Source organism: Erithacus rubecula (assembly GCF_903797595.1).
Source record: "Erithacus rubecula genome assembly, chromosome: 22".
Classification (NCBI taxonomy): Eukaryota; Metazoa; Chordata; class Aves; order Passeriformes; family Muscicapidae; genus Erithacus; species Erithacus rubecula.
Window position 1 is genome coordinate 6206625 of NC_136674.1, and position 27192 is coordinate 6233816.

Genomic DNA, 27192 nt, shown 5'->3' on the forward strand with positions numbered 1-27192 from the left:
CCATTCCCTCCCCACCACAAATCCCTTTCCCCATCCTGCTCCCATGCTGATGTCTCCAGTCATGGGAGGGGCAGCCTGGGGGGGGGGGTCTCCCCTCCCTGTGCCCCCCCAAAACCTCACATCACACCCCCCCAAAGCCTCACATCACACCCAGAAAAAGCAAAAGCTGCCTGGTTAATGTTCACCCAGCCCGAGCAGTGACAGACTGCAGCGTGCCTGGGACAGGCACCGGCAGCAAAGCCTGAACAAATTCAAACCAGATTCTGCTGAGTTTCTGTGAACTCTCTTTTCTAGACTCCTATAGGCTGGCCAAACTTGAGGCTTTTTTTTAATTTATTATTTTTTTGAAAAATTATTTTCTACTTGAAGCAACAGAAGATTCAACCCTGAGAAAAAAGCAAACTGTCCCTCATCAAACCTCTCCTATTAATTCTGGGCACAGCAGGCTCCTCACAAAAACAGCAAGAAAAACTTGTAACATCTGGGGGAAAATGGATTTTTTTCCCCCTGATCTTGTTCTTAAAAATGGCTGAACAATTTTTCCTGAATTAAGAAAAAAGAGCGCAGCCAGAGACAGGCGCCCAGTGTGGAAAATGGCTAAAGCTGAGGAGTCTTGCACAACTTGGAGCCACTGGGAAGTTCATAAAACCTTCTGTTTGTGTGAAACTGTCCCACTTCAGCTGAGAAACACAGAGAGATTCATGGAACCACAGAAAGGATTGGTTTGGAAGAGATCTTAAAGCCCATGCAGTGCCACCCCTGCCATGGCAGGGACACCTTCCCCTATCCCAGCCTGGCCTTGGGCTGTGCCAGGGATGCAGGGGCAGCCACAGCTGCTCTGGGCACCCTGTGCCAGGGCCTAGACCCTCCCAGGGAACAATTCCTGCCCAGTGTCTCACCCAGCCCTGCCCTCTGGCAGTGGAAGCCATTCCCTGTGTCCTGTCCCTCCATCCCTGGTCCCTGCCCTGTCCTCCCATCCTTGTCCCCAGTCCCTCTCCAGCTCTCCTGGAGCTCCTTTAGGCACTGGATATGTCACAGCACAGCTGCTTTTCACCAGTCAGTGCTACAACTCTTGGTTTCTTATTCCCAAATCCCCTCAGTGACCAGTGATAGTCACATTAATGGCTGTGATGAAGCTCATGCAAATCCAGTGTTGCCCAAAATCCTATTTTTCAGGATAGTTGGCTCAGTCATACAATTCCTCCTAATTCCCACACTGCTGTTTTCTAGTACAGAATTACCTCCCTGGTAACAAAATATTTCAAAACAGTTCCATTTTCCTTCATACAGCAGGTAAATATTGTACTGCTCACAGTGGAGCCAGGAGGTCACCATTGTAATGCTGCTGTGTGCTTTCCAATTAAAAATAGAAAAAAAAAAAGCAGCCTTACACAATATATCCAGTTTAAATTATTCTCCTTGTTTCCTGACAAGATAATGAATAGCACGAACCGAGTGCTCTTCTACTTACAGTAAAATGTTAATTTGATCAAAGACCAGTGGTGTGAACAGCAAAATGAGATACTAATGTGAAAAAAAATGTATAACCTTTCCCTTAAAGTTCCACCAGCCAAACTCTATTTCCTTATTCCATGCTAAATTCAGTGCTGTATGTGGGAAAATCTTCCTATGGGTGAGGAGTGGGTATTATCACAAGTAATTCTGCTGCAGTTAATGAGCCTGGTTATGGCAGCAATCACCACGCTTGGAGCTGACATTCAGACTTGCAAGCTGCTGCAAAAGCTGTGTTTCTCAGAGTACAACATCAATTAAAATATACTGGTTCAATGTGCTTTAATTCCCTAACTTTTCAGATATAAAAATTTGCTATAAAACCTTTAGATGGTCCTAACTTCCACAGAACAGCAGCAAGGTTAGCAGAACATCAGGGACATGAAAGATTTTTCAGGGCTCTGGCACCTATTTTTGGCAACAATGGAGAATTACATGAAAAAAAAGAGAAAAAACTCCAGAAAAACCAGAAGAGGTTGGGTTGTCTTCATTCTTGTCTTCAGGCTATTGCACTTTGTGTGCTGAAAGGCTGCCAGATAAATGTATTCCCAACTGATAGCCAGGCATTTGGAGGAAACCATGTTTGCATGAAAATAATATTAACCATATTTTGCCTTCATATGGAACTTCTCTGTGCAAAGATCTCAACTGCCCTTTGTAAAGTAAATGTTATTATTCCCATTTTACAGGCAGTGAAATCCCAGGATTAAGTGAAGGACTTCATCTGCCATGAAGCAGTGTAACTTAACTGGATCCATGGAGTGGTTTGGGCTGGGAGGGATCTTAAATCTCCTCTCACTGCACCCCCTGCCAGGGCAGGGACACCTTTCCCTATCCCAGGGTGCTCCAAGCTCCATCCAGCCTGGCCTGGGGCACTTCCAGGGCTCCAGGGGCAATTCCCCAGGGTGAAAGCATCCAGCTCACTGCCAAGGGATCAGAAATCCCAGCAAATCCTCTGTGTCCCCCCTGGTGCAATGCAGCAGCCAAGGCAGGATGAATTCCCTTCCCCATGGAAGTGCAAATCCAAGGATGCTCATCAGGGGTGTGGTGGTCACAGCAAACCCCCCTGAGCAGCAGCACCACCTGTATTGTGCTGCACTTGGGCTGCTGAGTGAAAAGGGGAATTTATTCCATCTGCTGCTCAAAAACATACATATTTTATGGCAATCTCACTTAGCAGGAATATCTTTTCGAACCATTTTCCAATGTGATTTGTTGGAGACAGGAAGGTGCCACACACAAGGAAATAAAAAATAATCTTGAGAGCAGCATTTCTGCTAAAACACTCTGGTGAGGTTTTCTTTCTACTTTTATAGCAGACACTGTTTTATATATTTTAGTGGCACTTTGGCTCCAAAAAATGCTTAAATTCACTAACTCTTCCTCTACAGACTTTAAAACCCAACACTACATTTTTGTGGAATAAATGATATTGATCCAGTCCAGATTCTTTAATAAAAGCTGCTATATTTTAGAAAGTACAGTTTTCTTGATTTATTGGTATTAGAAGTTTCTATATTTGACTTTCTTTCCCCAGAAAAATAAGAGGCAGAAATCTGGGAGTACTATTAGCACTGTGAAGATAGAAAGAAAACCAATGGAAACATGTGGTTTTTCCAAAGGGATAACAAAAGAAAAAAATAAATTAATTCTTCTTCATCTATAGCTTACACAACATAGTTCACATACACACATACAAAAAAAAAAAGTCTCATGTTTTCTTTCTTTTACCACTATCAAAATCTAAGGATACCTGTATTTGAGTCTGCTTTTCAAATCTATTTCCTCCTCTTTCAGATTAAAATACAATATCCCAGGATCAAATAACCCAAACCAAAGTTCTCTTTTTGTTTTAAAAGTGAAAAACCACTTTTTTCTTTGCAGGAAGTTCAAATTACAAAGCCCATTAGATTTTATGTTTTTTTTAACTATGAGATCAATGTATAAAGGCAGAGAAGAGATCTGGACACATCAATGACACTAAGCCACAAATTTAGACTCTGCATTAAAACCTTAAAATGAGCCCTGCTGTCATTTTTAAAAATTAAACATATTTAATATATTTAAATATTAAAATATATTTAAATATTTCTGTTTTCACAACCTAGGAATTATTCTTTCCAACAAAAACCTCTGTTTTTCTCAGGCACAACTGGATGATTCCAGGTTCCTGGATGAAGTACAGAGACAGAACAATAATTCATTTGAATAAATTTGTCATCCCAAAAGATTCGTGACTTTGCTGCCATAAACACTGGAAAGGTGTAAACTTGAAAAGGTACAGCAAAGTGCTAACCATAAATATTTGTCTAAAACAGTCACACAACTGTAACTGCTGTGAATGCAGAAATGTACACTGGAGCTTCATTAACTTCCCTGATTGGAAATTAGAATATTCTGGGAATCAAACAATAAAAAATTCAAAGATGCTGTATCCCAAACTATGATAAATCATTTATTTTGACAAGTACGGGTAGTTTGGTTTTAATTATTTATTCTTATACTTCGTAGCATATCAGAAAATATGCAGTGATTTATTGTGCAAAATGAAATCTTAATAAAACGAGTCCCTTCACCAAACTACAGCATTATTAAATCTTCATGGAAATGCAGGGGGAACTCGTGGGTTGTGTTATCAGGTTTTGTCATCGAGCTGCTGGGTTAATAAAGTGCAAGGAGCCCTTCCTATTGAATTTGGCTCTTTTGTGCCCTCAGCTCCTGCACAGCCCTGAGCACAGTCCCACAGCCCTGGGGATGAGGAGGGGCTGGGCAGGGATTCTGCACCCACACTCTGCCTGGGAAACTTTGGAATTGCAAATTTTGCCATGAAAGCAATGGGAGCTCTGGCTTCAGACCTTCCACCCCTCCTACAGCCCCATGGCAGCAGCTAATGCCTCCTCTTGGGGCAGCTGCAGCTGGACCAGACATTTTTATTCACTATTCTTGTTCTTTTTTATATAGAAAAGCCTCCCAGGGCGTTCCAAGGGAAGGGTTGCACCCATGTCACCCCACAGTGGGTGTAACTTGGGGTACTCTGATCTCTGCCAGCCAGAATGGACCAGCCCTGCCTAAAACCCCACTCAGGATTGTGGATGAATGGCCTGAGCACCTGGATGAGCAGCTGAGGAAGAAGGGGCTGCACCCCCTCCATCCCAGAGAGGGATTCATTTCACCCTCTATTATGTTTTGTGGGAAAATTCAGTTTACACCTTGTGTTAATGACACAATGGAGAGGGAGGGAGCTTTGTGGTCACTACTCCTCCCTCTCTCTGAGCAGAAAATTGCAAAGCTCATTGGCATTTAAAGGCAATTATTCTGATGAGCCAGTAATTTGTTCTGGGGTTGGTATCACATAAAGTAACCCAGAAAGCTCCTGAATGAAAAGACTTGAGGATCCAAGTGAGAAAAAACACTGGGAGAAGAGAGGTGATGGAGCTGAAGATGAGAATGGTCCCAGCTTCACCCCACAGGACACAGGGGTGGGAGCACAACATCAGCTCTGGCCCTGTGGATTTGATCATTTTTATGGACAGCTGGACCAAGGCCAGGGGCACATCCACCTCCTGTTCCTGCAGAACTGGGGAGGGAAAGGCACTCCCACCTCTCAGGAGCCAGACAGGAGTCCCCATAACAGCAAAGGAAGTTGTAAAGTGCCAGCTCTGAATTTCAAAAGGACAGTAATTAGGAAAGGCATTTTCAAGAAATGTCAGATATATAAAAATTTACACCAAATTTTCCCCCATAGTTTTAGTAGAAACATGTAAATTTGTGCTCTGAATTCCAGTGGTTTGGGTCAGTGCTAATTCCAGAGCAGCAAAACATCACATCCACATCAGCAAGGCAGTCCCTGAGCAAAGCAGGAGTCATGCTGAGCACTACTCTTTAAAGGTAGCCTTAATAATGGGGAATGAGCACTTACTGAAATGGTAAAAGGAAATGTTAATTTAACTATTAAATACATAATTAGGTTAAGTACTTGTTTCTGCAATTGTAACACTTCAGCCTGATGCAAACTCACTTTCTGGCCTGTGCAATAGATTTAATTTCTACCAGTTTTTTTTTTTTTTTTTCAGCTATGAAGAGCTAAAACATAGGAATTGCTGTTACAAAGATTAGATATAATTCATCAAAGTGTTTTATAAAGCTAAAGCACCACACAGGCAAAGACTCTATGGGCATGCTCCAGCAAATGAGCTGAGCCACTGCAGCACTCCTGCTCCTCTGCAGGGGAACCTGCCCTGCCCTTCCCCAGCTGCTCCAGAGTCCCTCTGTGCCCCTCTTGTGCCCCAGCACCAGAGAGACACAGAACTGCTGCAGCAATTCCAGGGGAGGCCATGGAGCTGCTCCCAGGGCTGGAGCCTCTCTGGAGCCACCTGGGAGAGCTGGGGGTGCTCACCTGGAGAGGAGGAGGATCCAGGGAGAGCTCAGAGCCCCTGCCAGGGCATAAAGGGGCTCCAGGAGAGCTGGAGAGAGACAAGGATGGAGGGACAGGACAAGGGAATGGCTCCCACTGCCAGAGGGCAGGGATGGGTGGGATATTGGGAAGGAATTCTCAGTGAGGTTGGGCAGGTGCTGGCACAGGGTGCCCAGAGCAGCAGTGGCTGTCCCATCCCTGGGAGTGTCCAAAGCCAGGCTGGACAGGGCTGGGAGCACTCTGGGACAGTGGGAGCTGTCCCTGCCCATGGCAGGGGGCTTGGAACTGGATGATCTTCAAGGTCCCTTCCAACCCAAACCATTCCATGATTCTGTGATTTCAGTGCTGTGGCTTCTCCAATGTTTTGTTGAGCTGCCTCAAGCTGCTAAACCCACAAAGGTGCCCCCTGCATCCCAAATCCAGGCTTTCCTGCACTTCCTCAGCTCAGTGAAGCACCCCCAGGAGCCAGAGCTGCTGTTTGGGAGGGGATGGGACCACAGCAGCCAGAGGGGGAGGAAGAGGAGAGGGAGATGAGGAAAGGGGAGACAGAATCCCCTCCTCTGGTTTAATGTACAGTCAGATTTGCAGAATTACAAACAAGCTAAAGGTTATGCATATAAGCAGTTATGAATTTTATCTAATTACAAGAAAAGCACCACAATACAGTAAAAAAAACCCAAAAAACAACAACCCACATTGCAGCTTTGTACCAGTTAGATAGAAAAATAGCATTTCAAGATAAATAGGAATAATCTATTTTAGGATGCAGTGAGGAATTCAGAAATACCTGTTCTTTAACTACAGCACCCTTTAGACTGAGGGAAAAAAAAACAACTAACCAACTACTGGGTAAATCACAGCAAAATGTACTGCCTTCATAAAAATCACAAAATAATTCTACCAAAACATTTTTAACACCTACATAATTTCTAAAAAGTCTACATATTTTCAAATAATTACTAGCACTTTCATAAATATTTAATGCTGTCTACAAAAGTTCTTTGACAGAACTAAAAACCCACTGTACAAACACCAGTTTGCTTTTACTGACTAAATAATCAACTCAACAACTTGCAAATATTAATTGGCTTCATTAAGACATTAAGATGCTGGAGTGTGTCCAGAGAAGGGAGCAGAGCTGGGGAAGGGTCTGGGGCACCAGGAGTGTCTCAGGGAGCTGGGGGGGCTCAGCCTGGAGAAAAAGAGGCTCAGAGGGGACTTTCCCTACAACTCCCTGGAAAGAGGCTTTAAGTGAGGGCTGGGCTTTGCTCCCAGGTAACAAGTGACAGGAAACAGCCCCAGGTTGCTCCAAGGGAGTTTAGGTTGGATACCAGGGAAATCTCTTCATTGAAGGGCTGTCCAGCCCTGACACAGGGCAGGGGTGGAGTCCCCATCCCTTCAGGGATTGCAAAGCCCTGTGGATGTGGCACTTGGGGACATGGGTTAGTGGTGGCCTTGGCAGTGCTGGGTGATGGTTGGACTGGATGATCCTAGAGGGTTTTTCCAGTGGAAATGATTCTGTGATTTGTATTTTTCTAATTTTCCAAGAACTAATGTAAAGGCCAGCAGCACTAGCTGTAGGCTTGACAGCTGCAGCAGGGGAGTGTGGGGGCTGAAAGCTGATCTGGCAAAAGGGAAAAGACAAAACAAAGCAGCAGCTGGAGCAGGGGGTACATTTTCAACAGGATCAGTGACCTGGTTTGGCTCACACCACCACTGCTGACAGCAGGACCCAGGGAGGGGAAGGAGATGCCACTATTCCTCCTGGAAGGGAGCTGCTCTTAGGTGAACTTCAGCTGGATTATAAATCCATAGCCTGGGAGATTTCAGATTGCAATCTCTGCTTGTACCTGGCAGAGGGATTAATGAAACTCACTGATAAGCAAATGCCTGGCTGAGGTTTCCCTCTGTGCAACCACCCAGTGGCTTTGGAATTTCCACTGCCATGGAATCCTGCCTGGCCATCCACATCTCCACCACCACCTCACTCCCTCTGAAGGGTTCTCTGCATGGCTGTGGTTGGGTTTGGGTTGGTTAAAACTCAGTATTTCTGCCATTCATGTCAGGAGTGTGTGCACTGTGAGGGATGGCCAGAGAGATATTTCACAGCCCAAATTAACATCTGCAGGAACAAACAGCAATTTCTTTGTGATCCTGCACAGAAAGAACAGCCTGATCCAACCCTTGCTAAAAATTAATATGCCAATAAAACATAGAAGAAAAGGAAGGGGGCAAAAAAAGTCTGGAGAAGTCCCCAAAACCTGCAGCACTGCCACAGCCACAGGGCAGAGACCCTTTAATTTGGGCAAACCATTCACCTGCATGTCTGAGTAGGGGCCAACATGACAGATTTAGAAACATAAAGCCAAGAATAACTACAGTGAGAAATGCAAGTTTAAATTATTAGAAGGTAAATATATGGCAAGCACTGCTCTGCTGTGCACACAATCCTTACAGAACATCCCTAAAGAGCTCTATTTTGCTCCAAATTTGCATATTTTCTTACTCCACACAGTTATGACTGCAAAGTGCATATAAAAGAACTGTCATGAAATCCAAAAGAGAATTAAAAAAGAATAATCAAAGTCACACTTAGAATTTTATGGGGGACTCATTTAAAATCCTACCTGATTTGCTCTTTCAAGGTCTGTCATGATCATCTCGATTTCATCAGCCCTGGGAGAACAAGAGAGCAGAAGTTTTGTTATCACACAGAGAATGGCTGCTGCATGAGCTCAGGCACACAAACACCACCAACAGTCAATATTTATTTGTAAAAGGACACAGTAGGACTGAGCAGCTCATCTCCTGACTGGTGAGATCCTCTGGAGTTTTCTGGACCAGTCTGCAAATCTTTAATTCCTTTGCCTGATCCCCTTTTTTTGCAATGCTATAGGTAAATGGATATCTGAACATTTTCATTGGATCTTTGAAGGTCTTACTCCCCAAAATTCCAGGCAGTGTCATCTTTCCAATATGTAAAGGTGCTTCCCAAGTGACAATTATGGAGAAGTCAAAGACTGCAGTTCTTCAGTCAACTCCCCACACATACAAAAGCAACCAGCTACTCTTCTTTTCAATGTGCCCAGAAATTTGGTTCTTGATTTGGCTAAAAAAAACATCAAGAGGTCAAAGAGACCAAGAAATTCAATTTTACATTACGTGGAAAGGAGGGTTTTTTGACATGAATTTATAAAATTCTAAATTTAGACTCCTAATGCACTTTGCAAAGCTGAATTGGAAAGTCAAAGGGTTGAAAACTATACAAATAGTCAAGGAAAAAAGAGATTCTTCAGATCCCTGTGTTAGGAAGCAGCTCCCAGACCTGACCCCTTAAAAATCAACATTTCTAATACTTCACTCACACAAATGGAGCCAATCCTTAAGCAATCTTTTCTTATCTTCCTGCTCAATCATGGGCAAATATTTCCCACTCAGGCTCTCACCTGGGAAAGGTACCAGGAAAAAGGGCTGACAGCACTAAAGAATGTTCTGTATCAATATAATAAGACATACTATTCTCCCCAGACATTTTGCCTGCCTTGTATGCCTGGACCATATGGAAGCAATAAACACTGTCCTCATCTCCTCTGAACAGCAGCTTTACCAGCAAGTCCTTTTGCAATCTGCCAACACCATAATGTCTGCTTTTTGTTTTTAATCTGTAGCAGATCATTATCAGTAAAAGCTGTGAAATACTGGAATTCCCTTCCTCTGCCATGCAGAAAAGTCAGGGTTTTTCTGCTGATTCTCACAGAAGATCCATTTCCCTGTGCAGGTGTTAGTTAGGAAAGATGCTTAATTGAAGTACATCAGGGTTCTGGCACACTCCACATTGGATCATTACAGTGAATATTGGCTTATTCCTCAACAGCATTTTAGGCTTTTGGGTGTACACTTAGGGAAATGCAGCAAAAGATCATAAGTAAATGTGCATGTATATAAATTAATGGAAAATTATTTTTAATTACAGCCTTTAATGTTGTTGGAGCGACATGAGCTGCCCTGTGAAAAAATCTTTTGGACAATAATGGAAAACAGATTAACATGTGTTTTCTTGTGCAGGAGAAGCTAATGTGCTCTTACACTGGGCAGAAATCCTGCACACCATGTTTTGAATTAATAATAGATAATGGTCATTACTTACTGAACTGAACTCAACAACCACTGCCTGGGCAAAAAAGGATTCAACGGAGCAGCCACAAGACTGACTCTAGCACATTAACATCAGCCTGCAATAACACTTTCCATCTCTTTAGCCCCTGCAGTTGGGAAACATCTTTTGTTTTGGACTCCAGGCCCAAAAAACTTATTAACCCACTTATGGAAATGACAGTATTTCATGTGAAAAAGATGTCTCAAAACCCATGGGAGTGACCCCACTGTATATCTGTAACACAGAAAAGAGGGAAGAGAGTATCCCAATACTAAAAAGATGCTTCCCAGCATTTCACAAATATTTTTAGCCAGGATGGTTTAAGGATCTTCTTAATATAAGCTGCTGCATTTGGGCTCAATTTATGTGTGAATGCCTCAGGTTATATGGAGCCAGTAAATGATGTCTGGGTTATGTCACACACCTCCCAGAGCAGAGCTGGGAATGTCCCACCTTCCTCTCCTCTAGAGGGTGGGGAGAACAATACAATTCCTGCATTTCCATCCAAACTAGGGGTGCCAGGAACAACCAAAGGTCTGGAACAACACTGCACTTGAGAGGAGTGAAAGACTTGCAAGCAAAAACCCCTGGGACTGGGAGAGGAGGAGTCCCAGCTTTGGGAGCAGAAGGTGGGGTTTCAGCTCTGCCAGGGAAACTCTTTTTCTGGCAGAAAAAAAAACATGACTCTGATGGAGAAAATATGAGTGGGAAGGGGTGGAAGTGTCAGGAAATCTGGACTCATCCAAGGACCTTCAGCCACCTTGAAAGGGGCAAGGTAAGGGGAGCCAAAGGGAACAGAGGGATATCTGAGGCCAATGGACCAAGGGGAGAGGGGACCAAGAGCAGAGAAACAGAAGATCACCCTGAGCCAGAGGAAAGGTGAGTGGCTGCCAGAGAAACACAAGATGGTGCTGGAAAAGCAAGGTAAAAAGGCACAACCCCGCATTTAAAGTGGAGAGAAATATTAATTCTGGTATTTGTGTCCCATTCTGGCCGGGGTCAGGATTTAAGAGCTCTATTACAGAACTGGGATACACAGCCAATTACAAAAAAAAGCAACTGAGGATATAGAATGCCATAAAAATGACATTTGTGCCCTTCAGCGTGCACAGATAATTCTGACTGAATCCAGTAAAGTGTCAAACTGTAGCCAAAGGCAAAATTGTCCCTTTGTCCTTGTATCCAGGCACACCAGCTGACTGATCCTGAACTCCCCTTTTCCTCCTACATTTTTTTTTCTCCCAGGCTTTCCAGCACACCTAATAAAAGGAAGCAACATCTCCAAAAAAATTCAAGTAAACACCTCCAGCCTAGCAGTCTGCACACCGATGGAGGGTAATGCTGCAACCATAAATGTTATCTTTTAGTAAAGTAATGAATTAAATTACTTTGTATTCTTTCCTAGCACAAGTGTCAACAGCATTCAGGAGAATCTTCAAAAGGAATTCAGGCTTTTCATTTTAAAAGCTCAACTACCACATCAGTAGCTGGCACTCAGCAGCCTAAAATCACTTATTTGAGAAAGTCTCTAATAGCTGCATTCACTGTTTGCTCAGCACAAGTATTTATTATAAAATAAATTACAGTTCTCACACCTTTTATGCACTCACAGAAACAACCTGCATTGATTTATTGTTTACAAAGGACTGTGTCAAATTCAGACCTGTCAGGCACGAGGCAGCTCTGCTTGGCTCACTGAATGAGTCCCACACAGGTCATTTTTGATGTATTCACCCTCCTCTACATTTGCTCATTTTCAGCCCTTCCTATTTCAATGTTCCTCTTTCTTTCAATGGAACAACTTAGCAGGCAGAGCATCATCCAGCTCTGGGCTTGTCCTGCAGGCTTGCACTGAAAATCTGATGGGAATCTTGAAGGGAACTTGGAAGGGACCTTGGAAAATCACCTGGTTCCACCCCTGCTGTGGGCAGGGACACCTCCCACTGTCCCAGGCTGCTCCAAGCCCCAATGTCCAACCTGCCCTTGGATATTCCCAGGGATCCAGGGGCAGCCCAGCTGCTCTGGGCACCCTGTGCCAGGGCCTGCCCACCCTCACAGGGAAGAATTTATTCACCTAATCAACAAATATGTGGCTACCCAGAATCTATTTGTGACCAAAGTCACCCCATGTGAACTAAACTGACTTTTAGGAACCAGAGATGTGATTATTTCATTTTTCACTTTCTTTATTCCTGAATGAACACGCACCTCATGAGTGTCTCAATTTCCCCATCACCCCAAGAGATGAAGGCAAGGAGAAAAGTTCTTTCTTCAGACATACAGAGAATACTAACAAGAAGATATTTTGCTAAAATACACTGATATTCATGGTGGGTTATATTGCAACCCAACATTAATCAGGGTTTGGTCAAGGGTGATACTTTCTAAACATTAACACAAATCATGAGAAAGAGAGTGGAGAAAAACTGTTTTCAGGAATAAATGTTATCTACCCAGTGTTTTTTCATTCCAGAGATAATATAATCATTTATCTGATTTAGTTTCTTGTAATCTCCATGGTAGAGAAAAAGTAATCATGTAAGCAAGACAGCTCTTCAGGGTGTATTACAGCTTGTTCTAAGTTTCAACATTTTCAGACTGAGGAATTTAGGAAATCAAATTTTAAGCCCAAGCATTTGGAGCCACAAAATCAGCACCACCATGTAAAAAGAATCTCAACTGTTGCAACAGCACGACCATGAAATATTCTATTATTTCTTCTCTCGGTACTGTGTTTGAAGTGAGAAACAAAATGCATTAAAAGCTATGGATTTTACAAGGTATAAGCTTTTACCAGTCATGAGCAGCCCTCAAAGCTAACATGCCATCTATAAAAAACAACTGAAGGAGTTGAAAAAAAAAAAACAACCCAAACCACTCCACTTTTCAATTCAATTGCTTATGGGAAATAAAAAGTGCAGAGAGGCTCGATTTTCATTTTAAGATCAAGAAAACCGATTAGGTTTGAAGAGCATAACAAGTCAGCACATTCAAGGGTTGGTAACAGAGAAGAAGCTCAGTTCTTCTTCTAAATAAAATTAAACCAGATGAAAACCCTGAACACCACCAAGTATTTCACTTGCAAGGAAGAAGAACATGGACTTTATGATTAAAATCCAGTTGATCCAAGCCCTTCATTTAGCTACTAGCTTAAAGAGGCAGAAACAATTCCTTTTTTATTAACATGACAAGTGAATGGTTTGCCAAATCTTGTGGCTACAGCCCCCTAAACATTCAAACTTACTCAACCTTGAAGGAAACTGCTGTTGGATTCTTTATACATGGAAGGACTGAAAAATACAGATGACACTTTGGAAATTACAGTCAGTGGCGTGGCCAAGAAACTTCCCTACCAGGGCAGATTAATACTTTGGTTTGGCAAAAAACAAACAACATTTTTTCCCACACATTTGTTTTCTTAAAAAACATGTAAAAGTTTACTAGTCAGAGCAAACGGTATATGGAGCCAGTGGGGCTTGTTAAAATGTTCTAATTACCCAAACATTTACGCAGGCAATTTCAAACTAAAAGCAGACATTATCAACTAATGTGCATTTATGTTTAATTAAGGAAAAAAAAAAGTAAAATCCTCCTTGTAACATATATCTGTGATCGGCACAGAGCAGATTTTGGCCAAATTAGGCAAACAGCTCAGGCTCTTAAAATTACAGGCAGTGTAACCCAGCACTTGGCCAGCACAAGGCAAAAAATGTGAGGTTATTTGGGATATTTGGGAAGGGAAGAAAAGAAGAACAGGGGCCAAAATATTTAAAGAAGAAAAAAATAAAGAGCGAAAGGCAGTGCACTGAGTTTTTTTTCAGGTTTCAATGAAATTTTTATCAGGGAAGGTTCCTGGGCCTGGGAAGCAATTTCGGATCACTAAACAATGGCAGAATTGCCTGCAGCCCAATGATCACGGCATTCACTCAGGGCACAAGAGCATTCCAGTATTTGAATATTCAATTTTATTTTTTTTCTTTAAGCAAAGCAGAGGGATGACAAATTCCCTACCCAAATTCAAACCACTTGCTAAGCTCTGCTGTGGATGCCCTCACCTAATCCCTGCTCCTCAGTGACCCGCCAAGGTGCCTGGGATTTGTTGCCTAATTTCTAGGAAAGAAAAAACCAGCAAACACTTTCTTAGAAAGTTTCCAAAGGAAGGTAATATAAAAAACTCACTCATTTTTTTGGCACTCTATGAGTATCACTGTACACACATTTCCATGTTTTTTAGAATTCATAATTATTCCAATCCAACAAACATCCACAATGGATAAATTCACCTTTACTGCCAGTACAAGATGGAATAATAGGCAGAAGGATTGTACAAAGAACAAAATAAAAAGTGATTTCAGCATAACATGTCAAAGGGGAAGATCTCACACACTTTTTACTGCTAAGTTCTCAAATCTACTTTTCAAATTGCAAGAGCTATAGGTTAATATTTTCTTTCAGAGCAACCCTCTAAGGATCTTCAGATCAGATAATCCTTTTTCCAGTGTCATATAAATCCAGGCCTCTTGTAAAAGAATTTCTCTGTTCAGGGATTCATAAATCCACTGAGTTTAGCAATGAACTGGGTGTTTCCTTTCCTAGGAACTCAATTGAAGAAAAAAATCCTCTTTCTGCTAAGCAGGGAGAGACTGGAGTCTTTAAATTGAGAGATCAAAGGCAGGCTGGGTTCAGGTGCTCTGGTGATTGCACCCAGTGTCATCTGCACTAATCTGGGAGTGGGGAAATGTCCACTGGACACTGCCCAGGCCCCTGTGCAGACACCCTGCACTAAATCAACTGCCTCCCTTGGCAGAAAGCAGAGAGACCCAAGGCTTTTCCCTTTTTTTTTTTTTTTTTTGTTTTATTAGAATTCATCCTGGTTTCCTCTTGCTGCCCCCACACACAGCACAGATTCAGGCTGGGAAATAAATCTCAGGGAAAGATTCCTCATTAAGCACTCCAGGATCAGGCAGCCATGCCAGCTGCAGGTATGATCTGCAAATAAACCAGGGCCTGGCTGCTTGCAAGATACCAAGTGACCATCAAATATTGAAAAAGGTTAAAGACACTGCTAATAAAGCCCAAGATACTGAGTGACAAAACAAGAATCACCTCAATCATTAGACACAAAAGAACCTATAGAATGAAACCTTTCGGTCCATATGAGAAGTGCTTTCCAAGAAAACCTGCACAGCACTTTGTTTTCATGTATTAGTCAGGATTTCAGGGATAAAACAATCATGTTTGCAATTATAAAGTTTTAAAGACAACAGAAATCAGCTTTATTCCAGTGATACACGAGGGAGCAGTTTCTAAAGATCATCAGTGTTTTCTTAATCAATTCTGGAGAGAAATTGATACGACTGACACTAATTGATATGCTCAGTAAAAGGCAAAGAGGAAAAATAAGAATTACATGTAACAGACAACATCAACTCCCAGCACCCCAGAGCTGTAATTCCCACAGTGTCCCACACACACACAACCTTGGCACACTTGGCAATCCAGAGAACACTTAGTGTAAGCAGCTGGAAGAAAGAAAAGATGTATTGGCTGGATTAAAAAAACCCCAATATAGAAACAGATGTTACTTTTTTTTTTTTTTAATGGCAATTCTATTTTCTTATGTGGCACATATTTGCACACTGCACCATGGCCAGCATGAATTTTGGCTCCCCAGACTGTTTAACCCTTCATTTAAAAATATCTTACTCAGCTCTCACTGTGTTTTTCTTCCACCAAGAACAGATCTCTTATGGACTCCATGTCCAGCAATCATGCTGCTCATCACAGAAAAGAAATGCAATAAATCCTTTTTTTCCCTGATCAGGTATTTTTCTTTCACACTGTGTTTTTGCTTCACCCTGTGAGTAGCAGTAAAATCAGAAATCAGGAGTGCCCAGATTTGAATCGTTCTGGATTTCCTCCCAACCTTTGGGCCACAGAGTTCAAAGAAGGTGTTGAAACTCAAGACAATTGTTGCACCTGAAATTTTCAGAAACGAATAATCTTGTCTAAAAATCCATTTTTACCTACTTCTGAGGGAGCTGGTGGGAAACTTGGAACCTCTGGAGCTGTGGGCTCCAGGCTGCAGGTTCTCCTGCAGGTCCTGCACTGGGACACAAGCAGAGAGCCTGCAATCCCATTCTGCTGAGATCCTTCTGACCTGCCTTTATGGACCATGGAGAACAGCAAGGAGTAACAAATCTTGGATTTTTCATGCATTTATGTCAGAATCCCACTCACATTGTGGTCCTGAGGTTGAGGTGCTGCAGCTGCACAAGCCCAGCAGATTTGCAGGATGGAGTCCCCAGGGTGGGGAACAAAAGCTCCAGTTTGTGCCAAGTGTTTGTGCTCAGATTTAGACAAACATTCCCAGCACTGCCAGCCTGCCCTGGGAAGCAGGAGCCATTCCTGATGTGACAGAACAATGTGAGATGACATGGATGCAGCAAACTCCCAATTTCCTCGTGCCTCCTGGTACAAATTGAAGGAGCTTTCTCCAATTCCCCTCTCCTGACTTCAGCTGATTCAATAACACACCAGAATTTAAACACAGGCACCCTTCCCTCTCCCCTCCTTGCACACAAAGCATATCAAACCCATGGAATTACTCCTGACTTGGCCTTGAGCAGCCAACAGGATGTCAATTTTACATGTTTTATAAAGCAACAGCATGTAGAAAGCAACTGAAATGCAGGTCATATCAAGCATGTGACCCACAGAGCAATCAAAGACTGCCTGAAACTGTCATTCAAAGTTCAATCAGCTTCTTGCAGGAAAAATGAAACATCTGTGGCCCAGAGAATTAAGTTATGTATTGCATAATTCATCTGGTGTCTGCCACAGCAGCCATTTTAATGCTCTAGTGATAAACATGTTTGATTATTTTTGTTTTGTTTCCTGTCGCCTCCATGGTATTTCTATTTATCCACCCATACCACAATGCAGAATGGAGATAACAAATATACAAACCAGTGCTATAGTCAGCTGATAAGATGTGGGAAATCAGCAGCCTTATTAATCAAGGCAGCAGCACAGTTAAACCTTATGTTCCCTGCAATTGTCCTCATTTGGGGTCTTTTGGGTACACTCTATAGTTAGATTTACTGATGAAATCATTGTTTCCCAAGGATCTAAACATTTGGATTGAGCTTTAGAGCTTTTTCTATTAGGAACTAAGTGAGTTCCTCACTGGTTCCCAGGTTTTTCCTGTGCACCTCACACTAGACACTGGATCCTTTTCCATTCACTTATTCCACTGGTGGGTTTGTGATCCACACTGGCAGAAACCCCAGTTCATCCTTTGCAAGTCATTTTGTGGTATGATAGTTTTATTAATGGTAACTTAGTTCACTTTACTCCCAAATCTACAACTCTGACACTTTCCCACCTGCCCTGATTTCCAGAACACATTCCTGCAGGGCAGGGGCACTTGGAGGCTCTGGGTCCATACCCTGCTCTCTGGGTGTTTATCCCCCTTGCCAGGAGCTGATCATTTGTGCAGTCTGCTCACAGAGCTTCATCTGGCAGTTAATTTGTTCCCCAATTAAACATCATCTGAGGGAGATTTAATAGACTTGGGCAATAGCAATTTACTGCAAAAAGCAGCTTTGAACTGGGTGCTGTAGGAAACCAAGGAGCAGCCTCTGAAGTGCTGGAGTCAGGTGGGTCCTGCTCCATTTTTGTGATGGAGAGTGTGTGGGATTCCTGCAGTGAGGAAATCCTCCCTGCACAGAACAGAGCAGGTCCATGCAGAGCTGCTCTGGTGGGAGCAGTTTCACCTGAGCCAGGGCTGCTTCCTGATGGAGGTGAGTCAGGGATAAAAAACATCCCCAGGCCAAACAAAGCCCTGCTTCCCATTGATTGTTCCCATAAAGTTGTTTAGATAGAATCTATTGTGACAATATCAGCTGTGCTATCTGGTCCTTTTTAGTTGCCCCCCACTGCTGCTTCCTCCTGCAACATCTCCAGGTCCTCCCTCTCCCCTTCAATGTCCTCTCCTCACCTCCCACCCCCAAACTGTGGGAAATACAGATTCAATTACAGATTACAGACACTCTCCAGCCATGGAGACATGGCTGATGAACCTGCAGCCCTCCAATGGGTTATTTGCCTGCTCTCCTCCCATTCCCAGACCCTACAAGCTCCACCAGAGCTCCCCATGCTGGGGATTTCTAGTGCTGTTAATTACTGCTGAAGTCAATCATCAGCTTCCAAGTTAATTTAGATGGGGAACTGATGAGCTCCAAGCAGGCTGGCAGTAAAACAGAGCACAAGGCTCATGGAAGCTCCATTTCCTTTGGAACTGGGATAAAGGCTGTGGTCCTGCAGGGCTGTGGATGCACAAACAGGCTGCTCTGCTGCCAGGGCACAGCAGCAGAACCTGCCAGGTTTTCAGAATTTGCCCTTTAAAAAGAAAATTATTTGGAAAAAAATGTATAACTAAATATAACATTTAAACTTCCTAAAAGAGCAAATCTTATTAATTCTGCTTCTACAACTTCTACATGCTCTTTTACAACTGTTTCTCCAGCTAACTAATTAAATAGAATTTATTTTTATATACAATATGTAATAATAATAATAATAATAATAATAGTAGTAGTAGTTTGATATTTGGAAAATAAAGAACCTGCAACCATTCGCCTATTTCTACTTATAGAGTATGATTTTGAAATTAGAAACTAATTGCAGGCATCTTAAGTGTCATTCTCTTTTATCAGAATGGCAATACTTTGGATTGAAGAATCAGCAGGAGGAGTTGTCTGTGCTTAGATTAAAGATCCTCTAAAAATACACACAAATACCTTAATTTACTTAATAATATCAAATATTACTGCAGTTACAATGTGTAAAATAAGCACAAATATATTGTCAAGGATATGGGAGAGGTTGCTAGATTTTTTTCTTTGTTTTATTTTTTAAAATTTGTTTTCAGGGTTTTTTTTTGTGCGTGGGTTTTGGTTTTTTTTGTGTTTTTTTTTTTTTTGTTGGTTTTTTGTTTCTTTTTTTTTTATTATTTTGTAGAATTACCATGTCATATTTGAAAAATCTCTTTAGACTTTGAGCAGTTACGACCCCAAAATGAACAATCTTCCCTCATACTACACCACTGCCAAAATCACAGATTTCTGTATGTTTGTTTTCTTTAGAGCAAAAACAACCTCAAAAGAATTGGAGACTGTTCAGAATTTTTACTGTATCAACATTCATATTCCAGATTAATCTATAGGAGTTTCCTTCCAGAGACACTCAGCACCTCCTCCTTAACCACAGAGAGAGCTGAAGAGCTCAGTAATTAGGAAAAATTAGGTATTGATTGATTTCTGCCCTTATCCCCCTCATTTATTCTGTCTTTGCCCATCACTGTAAGAACCCACACAAGCTTCTAACTCCCCCCAGTTTATATTCAGTACAACAGCTTTGAGTCAGTTTGAAAATGAGAGCACAGCCAGAATTCAGTGTACAGGTGTCACTGCACAGGCAGATCAAAGGGAAATTTCTGGTTCCCAGCAGAGCAGTGACAGACCCCCAGCTCCTGCCTGGTGAGAACAGCAATCCCCCAGAGACCTGAACAGGGATCAGGGAAACAGCCCACCCTGGAAAAGGGAAAAGCCAGACCTGCTGCAATCACAGCCCAAACGCTCGAGATTGCTGAACTAGCTGTGCCTTTACCCACTCTGACCTGGCAACTGGAGCTGTGGTGTCAGACAACATCCTGCACAGCCTTCTGAAGGATTTATTGCCAGGAAACACAATGAATGTGTCCACCAGGCCAGTAATCCCCAATTTACTCTTTCTTACCAAGCTGCTGGTATCCCTCCAACAGGCACTCAAGTACAACAATATCCTGCTTTCGCTGCCAACCACCTGTAGCATCTGGACACTGCTTTATGGGCAACAAAAAGGCATTATTTAGTGATAGAATCTGCATTTACATGCAACCTTTTGCCTGTCTCAGTGTAAATGACATGCATGTTGTGCAAAAGAAAAGCTGAACACTGACTCTGCAGTAACACAGCATTCAAGTGGGAGATGTATTTGGAGAATGCTTTAGATGCTCTTGGCTGAGAAGTGAACACAGGTGATGTGCCCATTCTCTGTTAGCTTCTCAAGCAAGTTATTTCCTTCTGGCTATTGAAAATAGCATTATATGGTCTTTGATAAAGGCAACTGATCCCCTTCTATTCAATAAAGGGAATGAAAATTGCAGAAAGCATGACAGAGATGTGTTTATTCTATATTTTGAGTAGGTTTTAGTTTTCCCAGGAGCTCTGCTGAAGATTAACAACCAGGATGATTGCTGTCTTTATAATAATGTATTCAATTACCAATATGGTTTTCTCTCTTCCCAATTTGTTCCAGCTTTGCTCTGAATGGAGACACCACTCCTGTCAAATGGCAATCATGTCAGCACTTTGCAGCTTCACTTTAGAGCTATCAACAGCATCAATCTTGCTGACCCCGGTGACAAAGCAGTAAAAAAAACAACAGGCAGAAAGAAACAAAGGAGGGAATTTGAGACCACAGAACAGGGAAAACAAACCAGGGCAAGGAGAACAGGCAGGTGTTGTCCAAAGCTGCACAAGCACCAGTTCATTATCACTTCATGGGCAGGCCCCTGAGACACAGAGCAACCTCCTGGCTCCAGAGGAAGGAGCTGCCTCCCTCTCTCTCCCCTCCCTTCACTGTGTGGAACACCCAAAAAGCAGGCTCAGCCCCCAGAGCCCCCAGGAGCTGGTCAAGGAGCTGGATGACAATTTAGCACTGACCATTTGCTGTGCTGGAGCTTCCCTCAAGCCTCCTGGGCCAGCTGAGTATCCAGCAGCTTTTATTTTTACATCCTTGCTGAATATGTAACTCTGCTCATTTTTTTCCAGCTTTACCATCCAGTTGTATTGGATTATGAGGGATGCTCACTAATATGAGTGACAGATTGCCTGTCTACACAGAAACCAAACTAGACAGCAAAATTACTTTAAATAGTCCTCCATGGCAAACCCCAACAACACCAGGTACTACTGCAAGCCCTTGGAGGACAACAGAGCAGGATTTTCTAACTTAACCTTTTAAAAACGTTATTTGCAGAAACCCTTTTCAAATTCTTTATTTCCCTTTCTACAGTTGTTGAGACTTTAAAATGCTGCTGAAATAAAACAGCTTCGGGCTTGACTAGTGCTGTACTCCATGGTAGGAACTATTTGATTATTCTGTTTTGACAGTTAGTAGAACGTTTAGTACTTCTACAGAAGGGGAGTTTGAACTGGAAATATTAGTTCTGTGCTGCTAATGACAATTCTTCAACATTTCTGCTACAGCAGAATCCTCGAGTGGATGAAAACCATCCTTCCTACATGAACAAACAGCTGTGGCAGAGAAGGGAAATAAGGAAATGCCAACCAACCCTTTGGATTTGCCTGGGTTTTGCTGCAGGGCTAATTCTGTAACCAACAGCTCTCAGAGCAATAAATCTAGCATTTGCTTAATGAGTAATTTCAGCCTGCTTAGACCCTCAGTGCCAAACACTGTCCCTGCAGCCCTGGGGAGGTGTAAAGGTAACCCTGCAGCCCTGTCTGCTGTGCCACCTGCATCTCTCTGCTCCAGCACCCAAACTGCTCAGGTGTGCAGCCTCTGCCCAGCCCTGAGGTCCCCATGCCTGAGCCATGGCTTCAGCTGGGCTCTCCTGTGGAGCAGGAGGCTGTACCACACCCAGCCATGCAGCAGGGCAATTCCCCCTTCTCTTCCCAAAGCACAGCCTGTGCCAGCAGCTCCTGCACCTCTGGAACTTCCCAAAAAGAGTTGGTTTAGTCCTCCACTGTTGTCCCTGGGCTCAGCTCCTTTCATGGCACCATGTAGTAAATCATTATTCCAGGGAACCTCACCCTGCTTCTCCAGAGTTCTACCAACAGCAAGGATGGGGCTCTCTGGCTCTGTCTCCTTCCCCATCACCTTTCCTGGTGGTTGCAGCTGCAGCATCTTCCCAAGCCATGGGCAGAAGCCTTCAGCAGGAGTTTATTTCATGTTATGACAGAAATAAAAGCTGTGGGAGGAGAGGTCTGTATGGGCAGGATGCACAAATACATTGTAAGGCTCACAAATTTAATCCAGGGATGTTTTTTATTATATTTGTTCTAAGAAATGGTCAATTATTAAGTCTTCCACATGCCCAGGCCATGTAGGTTATTTCAGGGTATTGAATAGAGCTAAACTTACTCAGTCCCACTGCTATGGAGGTAGAAGGTACAAGGGATCACGAATTAACTAGAGACAATGTGAGTGTCAATAAGAGTTTAGTTCCTACAGACACCAAACAGTATGTTGACTGAAAAACAGTAACAAAAAGTGTTAAGTTTATCCACCATACACTGCACAGAAGGACTGTTAAACACTGCCCTGGGTGAGGACAGGCACGTGCCTGGCAGGTCCCACCACTGCCAGCTCTTGATGGCAAGGCAGTGACAGAAATCAATCCAACAGGCAGCAAGACAAATAAGTCATCTGTATCACAGCTAAAATATGGTGTTGATCAATAACAGAAAATGAACTCGCACTCCTTTGCCAAGAAAATAGATTATTTAATCAGAGTACAGACAGATAGAGATGTTACATAATCAAAAAAATAGCTCATGCTGCTATATTTAGTGGCCACTGTCTTTTAGAGAGGAGGGCAAAAGTACACCCATTATCAGCTACCAGCCCTCTGCTGAAATGGTTTTCTGATGAGTTAAGCTGGTCAGACATGCTTAATACCACAATATTGTATATTTTAAACTACAACAACTATGACAGCACAAAGGCAACAAACAGGGGAAAGACAAGGGAGCCACTGCTGTCCTATGGACAGAAATCCTCAGGGTTAAAAGGACCAAGTCCCAGCCAGAACTTATACACCAGGGGATCTCCAGCAGTCATTTCTAACTTCCAGACTACCTGGAGTTTTCCACTGAAGGATGGAACATTAGTACAGCACATTTTCAGTTTATGACTGGTCGTCTTTCACAGTTATTGCTGTCATTTCTTAGCAATAAGCAATGGAATTGCAAGAATTTGCAGAACACACAGAAAATCACTGATCAGGACCATCAGCACAGAGCTGACTTTTAGCACTGGAGCCTGCCTGAGACACAGCTGAGAGCCTTCCTCCACCCCTGAGATCCACAGGACCATCATTAGAAGCTCAAAGGAAAGTCTGTCCATGGATATTCCCCCAGATATTAACAACATCACCATCACCTTCTACACCATCACCATCTTCAGCATCAGGATCATCTTCCCTCCAGCTTCCCCACCCACCAATAAACACTGGGAAAAAGAGTGCCACTAATGCTGAAGTCAAGCACCTCTAGTTTTTATGGTTTCAGACATGGAAAAATTCAAGTAAGGCACCAGAAAAACTAATAGTTAAACTAAGGGCTTCCACCCTTCTACATAAAAATGGAAGAGAACTCCCTGTTCTGAACTGGAACATCAATAAAAAGAACACTTAGTAGAATAGCCAGTGATTAGACTTGGTAACCACCCTTTCCTCTATTGTTTTAGGGTTCAAACCCAACGAAGAATTATAGAAATTGGGATTTGCATGAGGTTTATAGAGCTGCACCACAGCAGCTCTTGTTTAAAGCAGCCCTGGAAGTTGGTGATTCTGCAGGACCATATCTTTGCCATATATATTTATCCCTGGAATATCCATTTTGCACATCCAAAGGAAGCAAAAACTTCATGAAGACAAAAAATTCTTGGTGAGCATTTTAGAGAGATAAGAAAACAAACTGTCTAAACAGGGATCAAAGATGCTGCTTCAGTTTAAGATACATTAAAGACCCCTCAAGTGTTCAGGAAAGCTAGCAAGGAAAGAAAGCACTATGCCCATTAATAATAATAATAATAAAAGATAATTACAGCTGGCTCCAAATGTTAACAATTTAATAGTTACAGGATCTAAGTACTGTAAATGACTAATGCAGGCAGCAAATGTATTTGCAGCAGTGTGCAAAACAAAGCCCTTAAAAGTAGATAGCTCTGGGAAAGGAAGGATAAATTGCTTTATAACATCAGCTCTGAGCACATGACATGAAGGGCTCTTCCTTTTGTGACTGGAGACAAGAACATGTCCTTGATTTACCAAGATGATGAAACCCCAATAATGCCCCCAATTTGGGAGTGCCAGATACCTGCATGACTCCAACAGCAATGTTGTATCTTTACTGTTCTTATGAGAATGAGAATTGCTGATTTTCTTCTATTTGCACAAGAAGTCACAACTTCAAAACTTCAGCCATATGAAAAGCCAAGGAAAGGCTGCTCATGAATTTAAGTGACTACAACTTGGCATAAGCAGTAAAAGTGCTGATTATTTACTATCTAAAACTTCCAGGATATATTCTCCTACCAGAAATTGTGTTGAGTAATGCTTTCATTGGATTTGCCCACAATGTTCTCTGTTGATGAATATATCTGATTTTATGTAAATGTGATTAAATAAATCAGACAGCGTTAGGCTGTATTGATTCTCAAGAGGTCCTAATTCAAGATGTGCAATACTTGCCCCAATAAGCACAACTGAGCTAAACCTTCTGCATTATTACCTTCTTAACCTCAAAAACCCTCTGCTTGCCTCATTATTGTTAGCATGGATATAACATCAGATTTTGCATAATTTGCCCATTCTGATTCAAAGGTATGTGAGGACAGAAGATGAAGGGTGGGAAATGAAAAGGAGAAATAAAGAAAGTGGGAAAATTCCTTAAGAGTGTCTCAACTTCCTTGGAGCTCCCAGCTCCTGGCACCCAGAGGGATCAGGGCACATGGAGTGAGTGCTGGGACATTTGCAGGTAGCAGAAATCAAAGAGAAGGGCTCTGAAACCAAGGGCTGCTGATAATCAGCTGTCTACATGTGATGTTATGAGTCTGATCTTAAACAGTTCAAGTGTTAGAGCTTCACCTGCCAAGCAGAAGTTCAGGTCACACCAATCTCTCTGAGCAAGGAACATCAGCCAAAGAATACAGTGAGCCCACACCACATATTCCTTGCAAATTAAAAAAGGCTTTTTGGAAGATGAAAAGCAGCATGATTCAGAACAGGAATGCTGCCTGCAAGTGGCAATGCCACCTTGTTCTGTTAATCCCCACTAAACTTGTATTCTGCCACCTGCAAAATGACTGCTGAGAGTGACAGGGTTGTCACTTGCAGCACAACTATCCTACAAAACTGGGTTTCTAGTTCCAGGCTCTAGGGAATGAAGGACATGGGGGCTGACTGGCATTCAGTCTCTGTGAAACTAAGTTCAGCTGCACCACCAAACCCCTCACTTCTCCTACAGCAGGTTAGGACAGAATCACAGAATGGCTTGGGTTGGAAGGGACCTTAAAGATCATCTCATTCCACCCTCTCTGCCACGGGCAGGGACACTTTCCATGTGCTCAGGGCCCTGTCCAACCAGTCTTCAACACTTCAGTCACTTTCTGCTCATGCCAGGTGCACCTTCTGCCAGGAGGCAGAATTTTACCTCTTTATGAGTCAATTCCTAGACCTCTCCTAGAGTTTGGCAGAGAGGTGAAGGATCCCACAGCCTACACAATCTGTGGGAGCCTGGAACTGTAGCCCATGGCTGGAGCTCTTCCCACCCAAGGAACAACTCCTGCCACTGAGGCAAGGCTGAGTTTGCACCTAACCAATGGATTAGGGCTCATCCATACCCCAAAAGGATTTGTTTGCTCTGCTGCAGACAAATTCTGATATGAACTGGCAGACAATGCACAGGCTGAATGCTGGAACAAAGAGGCTGTTGGTGTCTCCAGTAAGTTAGGGACAACACTAAACAACTCCACTTGTAAGCAGAACATTATTTTCCCTGATATCATACACAGAAGCTGCTGTTTAATTAAAACTAAGCTGCTTAAGCCATTAAACTGGCAAATGGCTGCACCAAATGACTTGTCATTGTTAGCATTCCAACAGCAGGAGTTGTTTGTTGTCACTCAGATGGCAACTTCCAATGCTAATGCACATTTCCCAACTGGCTCCATGGACCTAAACCAGCCCAGGACAGGGAAGTTATTAAAAGTGCTGCTGGATATTACCAAGTGGTACCTTCTTCAAAGACCCACATCGTGTACTCTGCTGCAATTTAATTATTTCAAACTTCTACCCTAGAAATAGGAGCCATTCCAGACATTCACTTGCATTTTAAAAAGTAGAATGTGTATCAATTCTGGCTTTGAGCTCCAAGTTTATGCAAGTCCAGATACAGCCTCCTGCTTTATATCCTGCAGATCTCAGCATCAAAATCTGAAATTAAAATGTATAACCTACTACAGCAGCTACTTTATTCTGATTATATGCAAATAAAAAATAATAAAAAAAATTAAAAATCAACATTTTATCTTGGGTCAGTAACAAGAAAAGATCATTCTGGCCATGTAGAAAAGCTTCAAATCCATGGATGGTGATCATGCAAGAATCCAAGTGGAGACATTTCAAAGGACTCTGTTTGTTTATCACTTGGATTTGGGTCAAGACAGGGAGCATCAGGCAGAGGTTTCTCTGGAATCCATGGGAGGACACTCTGCCTCTTCTCCTCTGCAGTCTTCCTTCTCTTCCCCTAAATGGGAAGGACTGTGGTGAGGAACAGAAATGGTTAAATTGAATTTGTCGATCTTTCTACTTCCTATGAGCCATGTTTCTCAACTCTACCCCTATGCCTATAAAATCTGCTGCAACTCATTAAATAAATATTTCCACTTTGGCTCAGTAAAAGCAGAGGGCCCCCACAATAAAGCACCACACAGGTAAAACAATGAAAAAGGGTGGAATGATTAAAACTGCCCATCCCAGTGCTCTGAGATGGGGCAGTCAGGGGTAACACAGCATTAATCTTATGGCACATGCCATATGCATCTTTTTTTCCCTTTGGTGTGGTCTCCAGGAAAGAAGAATATTTCCATTCACCACAGAGTGACCTAATGGATGTCCAAATGAATGATCAGCAAATGCATTTTATGTGCTTCTATTTATGTACCTTTATTTTTACAGCTACAATGCAAGCACCAGAACAGCACTTCCACTTTCCTATCCAAGGGCTGAAAGACTACCCACATTAATGAAGTCTGGCCT

General features: G+C 42.6%; 1 protein-coding gene across 8 annotated transcripts in view; it reads right to left on the bottom strand.

Moving 5' to 3' along the window:
• CUX1 (cut like homeobox 1) overlaps window positions 1–27192 on the bottom strand; it is a 265273-nt gene that overhangs the window by 90077 nt on the left and 148004 nt on the right. For all 8 annotated transcript variants that reach the window (XM_079325223.1, XM_079325220.1, XM_079325222.1 and 5 more), the window contains exon 9: window positions 8554–8602. In XM_079325223.1, the coding sequence (XP_079181349.1) occupies window positions 8554–8602 (49 nt within the window). The remainder of the gene's footprint in view (window positions 1–8553; window positions 8603–27192) is intronic.